Consider the following 4,825-nt stretch of genomic DNA (forward strand, 5'->3'; position numbering starts at 1 on the left):
CTGTATAATATGTGCACATATAATGTATACCATAGTATATTTTATAATATATGCATGTATTTTTATATATAATATATACACATATAATATATAACCCCCTCCTTAGGAAAAGTGTCTGGCAACTAATTCATTCAGATGTAGACTGCAAAACTAACCAAAATTCTGTGACTGGAGTCTTGAGGAGGCAGATGTAGGCCTGTGGTGAGGTCAGCATGGTAAAGATCGCCCCTGGTTGTATACTGGCTGTCTAAAGGTATTTGCTGGGGTCTGCCAGTGTTGTGACAGTGTCTTACACTCAAATGAATGCCTCTAACACCCCACATTTTTGAGCCATTCAGTCATGCATTTTTGTTATTGTTGAAAGTGGTGCGAAATTGCACTGCATGAGCTCAAGTCCCCGGTGGTCTTCCAGGGATTCCAGCTAAAAAGGCTCTTCCTTTGTTCCTTTGGAGAATGCTGTCCAGGTCATTGAAAAGGGGAAATAAAAGCAGCAGCCCTCAGAGGGAGATGAAGGACAAGACAAAAAGAATAAAATGTTTTGGGTGTGAGCACATTAGCTTCCCTTTCCTGTGGCTGGTTACTAATAATGCGACCCCCCCTCTCATCTTTGGGGACAGGGCGTAGATGACTGACATGTATGCAAATTGACCTCTCAGGTGGTTTTATTTTCTGGGGGGGGGATGGTGACAATGAGAACACCTAGAATGTGGGGGTCCCTGACTGAACACCTTTTCGGCTTTCCTTGGCCACCGAGATGTTCACAAGCCACACCTCAAAAGACGTCCTACCATTTCTAGAAAAGGAGCAAAGTTAGAGGGGGGAGAGGTAGTTAGTGGAGGGGGAGAGGCTTTCCCAACCCCACTCCCTGAATGCTTTCAGTCTATGTCAAAGGCCCAAATTGTTTGCATGAGCAGAAGATGAAAACTTGTCACTTTTCTCAGTTCAAGTGCCTAGCTGTAAGGATCGCTTCAAAACGTGGGAATAACAATTGTAACCTTCACCCTAGTCATCTGTGAGGCACCCAGGCCCCAAGGGTACAGGGCATAAAGCCACTTCCCCCCACCCCCTACCCCCAATCGCATCAGCTGCAGCCCCCAAGCTTCAGTAGCTCATTCCTTGCACTTTTCTGGCTGGGTGAGAGGAAGAGAGGGAGAAAGAAAAGGGCTTTTCAGGGCTCTACAACCAATAAAACCCTGCAGCTGTGAGGACATACTTGAGTTCCCTAAAGACAGGCAGCTGAAGGGCAAACAAACTTTAATCAGTAGTGTGCGGGGTTATTTGATAACTGGGAAGGTGCAAGGGACGCCTGAACTACTCCAGCAATTTCTTCACTTCTATTTCTAGACACATGCCGGTTACACTCCGGAAAGAGCCCAGCAAGTCTTCCCTCAATTACCTTTGTGATTTACATGGAATTGATGACTGCACTTAATCTCCCGGGTTATTAATAGTCCGTCCCTCCCCCCCCAACAAAAAAGTGCCCCCCTCCCTTCTGTAAGTCTTCCTAAGCCTTTGGAAGGGTATGGTTAAAATTACAGTATTTCCTTTGCTGGCTGCCCAGGGGGCCCCTGCCCGCCCCACCCAAGCAACCAGCATAAGGCTCACTCGGCTTGCTCACTTCCATGAAAGGTGTGGAATGGAGGCTTGGCCTCAGGGGTTGAATCTTTCACTCCCTGGTTAGGGTGAGCTGGCTACCCGCCAGCCAGATCCAAGCTCTTTTGGAGCCCTGGGGGCCAAACAGGCTATCTCAATGGTCTCAGAGGGACCCAGCCCAAGTCTACCAAGCTGAGATGCAACAGTTGGCCACAGCAAAGGAGCCAAACCAAGCAGGAGTGCATTTGTCCCAAAGGCTGCAGCTTTCCTAACTAGGGATAGTGTACACGAGATCAAGGCGTCCCCTGGCCAGCCCGGGCAGTAAGGGCATTCAAAATACCCTCAAGTAACCTCCCTAGCATAGAAATCTCCCCCCCCCAAAAAAAAAACTTTTTCAGAAAGTAAAGTCGTCTTCATTTACATAACCATCTCCACACAGAGAGTCAGGTTTCCTGTAATCAGTTCTTTCAAAGGTCTGTAATTGAATGTGTAATTAACCCTTAAAATGAGGCGAGAAAAAAAAAAAAAAAGAAAGAAAGGGAGTTGGTTAGGGGTTTGATACCCTTCGGGTCCTACCGTTCAGGAAAGTAAGAGTTTCCAAGAAGTCGACTTAGGTGAGAGGAGGAGCAAGGGTTTCTTTTTTTGTTTTGTTTTTTTTATTTTTTTTAAGGCGACTTCTAATGCCCTTGCAGCTACTCAAACTCTTAATCCGTGTAAATGGTGGTAGAGAGGCAAGGGAGAGGAGAGAAGAGTGTATTAAAAGAACATCAAGGAGACATCGATTGCAATTGCACATTTTACAGGGCACTCTCCCCCCACCCAAAGTCCGCAAACTCCAGGAGGTCCCTCCACCACCCCCACGATACCCTGTTTCTTCAGTCACCCATACAACAAAGCTGGGCGCTCAGTTTAAGTTCAACCCGGAAAAAGCAAAGGAGCTTGGTGACAGGCACTTAGAGGGCCCACAGTCCTCGGTCGCTTTTTAAGATCATAAGGGGAATTGGAAGGCGAAGAGAGCATGGGAATGGCATGGGGTAACCCCTCTAAGTCGTAGCACCCCCAAAACTTCTTCATAGTACCCAGAGCCGCGCAGCACTCGCACATTCTGCGCTCTCCCCTCGCCCCCACCCCCAAATTTGGGACTGCTTTTTGATCGCTTTCTTTCTCATGCCTGTCTGTGCCTCTTAGGTACCTGATCCCATGCAAGGCAGACAAGAGGTTAGCTATGTCCGTGCCCACCTCCCGGGAGATGGGGTCCCTCCCTAAATAACAAACCTACCGTTGATCTCGTGGAGGGGGGCATCGTTCTTGTTGAAGCCCTTGGCCACGTAGAGACGTCGCACTTCCGAGCAACTTTTCGACTTGAGCTCGGCAGCCAGGAGCGTGGCGCTCAGCACAGCGAGGCTGCAGAGGAGCGCGGGCAAGGCGAACCGTGCCATGGTTCGAGCCGGAGCAGACAGACGCGCTCCCACCTTTGGGAAGCGATCACAAGGGGTGTGGGGGGGGGAGGGGAGATTCAGGGAAGGGACACACGGGAGCGGACCGAAGAAGGGAGCTAGGGATCGAAGTTGGAGTTGCTGGAGAAGATGAGGGACAAAAAAGAAGAAAAAAAAAAGTACAGCTGGGCCTTGATCACACAACGGTCCTCGGGTGCCAAAGCGCCCGACTAGAAGGGAGAAGGAGGACGGCGTGGAAGCAGCGCGCAAGCCCAACGGAGCAGAGCCGTGCACTGGCCACGACGACCTCGGGGTTCCACGGGGCAGCGATCGACCGGGGCCAGCTGCTTTGCCCGGCAGTGCGCTAGAACTCAGAGGGAAGGGAAGGCAGCAGATGCGCCCCGCAAGATCGTGACCCGGTGTGGGTGATGTCCGGTGGGCGCTCCGCCTTGCGTGGCTGCTCCGGTTGCCCCCGTGGGCACACTGCTTCCCCCCTCGGCCGCGCTCGGCTCCGCTCCGCCGGAGTCCGCTGGGCTCGGCTCGAGTCTGCCCTCAGCCCCGGGGCTGTGCCCTTCTCAGCTCCGCCGCTGATTGACTGGCCGGCTTGTGCGGCGACGCTCCACAAACTTGGCCAAGCGGGGCGGCACAGAGGGTGGGGGGGTGGGAAGGGGGGCGGGCGGCTGGAGGGGGGGGACGGCTAGAGACAGGCGGGAGCACGCAGGCCCCAGGCCCGGGAGAAAACCTGGAAGCTGGGTTTGGATCCGGAACAGCCAAATCCACTTCCTAGGTGGGGGGGCTCTCCGCACCGGGGCGCCGGGCGCTCCCTCGTGGGACACGCCCTGTCGGGCTCCTCCCTCCTCCCCTCCTCCTGGGAGGCGGGCAATGGGCCGGCCGCCTGTCCACACACACCGGCCCCCCCACCTCCACCAAGGGAGGAGAGGCCAGTTTTTCTGGGCTTCAGGGCCCAAGTCCCCCGGGAAAGCTGGCAGTCTGGAACTTGTCCTTGGGCCCAAGACTTAGTCCTCAAAGCTGATCCACTGTCCACCATCCAAAGCCACATCCAATGCTAGCTTCCCTCCACCTCCACTCCCACACACACACGGCTGCCATCTGGCATCTGGGGGACAACTTGCCTGGATTAGGGGAGACAGGCACCCACGTTACTCACTTTATCACCCCCACAGGCTCACTTGCCTAGCCTAACACCCACTTTCCACCAGAGGATGCTGCAGCAACTTCTCCCAGACACCCTGTTTTCTCCCTGCCCCCCCAAACACACACTTTCCTCCGTCAAACTTACACTCCACGCTTCAATCCTATTCGGCAACAAGTCTCAATGAACCCCGAAGCAAGAGAAACAACCTCCAGGAAAATTGGTTGGGGGAGACCTTTTGCAAGAACTTTGCCTTATACAGATAACTAGTCATGGGGTCCCAGAAAAGGAAAGAAAGCAACTTCCAAACAGCCTGAGTGGGTCCAGAACCGGTGACTCTTCAGTATATGCCACAGAAATGATAACCCTAGACAATTAACCCCCTTTGCCTTCTTCCTCAAGTCGTCGGAGAGACACTGATGCTCCTCCCTCTTGAGAACCCACACTCTACTTAGCCACCCCAAAAGTAGGAATGCATAACTCTTCTCTTCGTGCAAGCTGTGTCATATTCAGTGTGAATTAGGGTTGTTCGTGTTACAGTCTGCTTTGTGAAGTTGGAGTTGAGAGAAAAGGGTTTCAAACACCTCAGAAGTGTGCTGGGAACTGGCCAGATAAAAAGGACTGGAACTTATTATTTGGCTAG

General features: G+C 52.5%; 1 protein-coding gene across 1 annotated transcript in view; it reads right to left on the reverse strand.

Moving 5' to 3' along the window:
- Window positions 1-3,620, reverse strand: part of Gpc4 (glypican 4) — a 110,525-nt gene extending 106,905 nt beyond the window's left edge. Inside the window, exon 1 of the mRNA XM_090326768.1 lies at window positions 2,873-3,620. Coding sequence (XP_090182894.1) covers window positions 2,873-3,032 — 160 coding nt within the window. The 5' untranslated portion in view covers window positions 3,033-3,620. The remainder of the gene's footprint in view (window positions 1-2,872) is intronic.
- Window positions 3,621-4,825: the final 1,205 nt, after the last annotated feature.

The sequence above is a fragment of the Megascapheus bottae genome, chromosome X (assembly GCF_031878675.1).
Source record: "Megascapheus bottae isolate mThoBot1 chromosome X, mThoBot2.hap1, whole genome shotgun sequence".
Classification (NCBI taxonomy): Eukaryota; Metazoa; Chordata; class Mammalia; order Rodentia; family Geomyidae; genus Megascapheus; species Megascapheus bottae.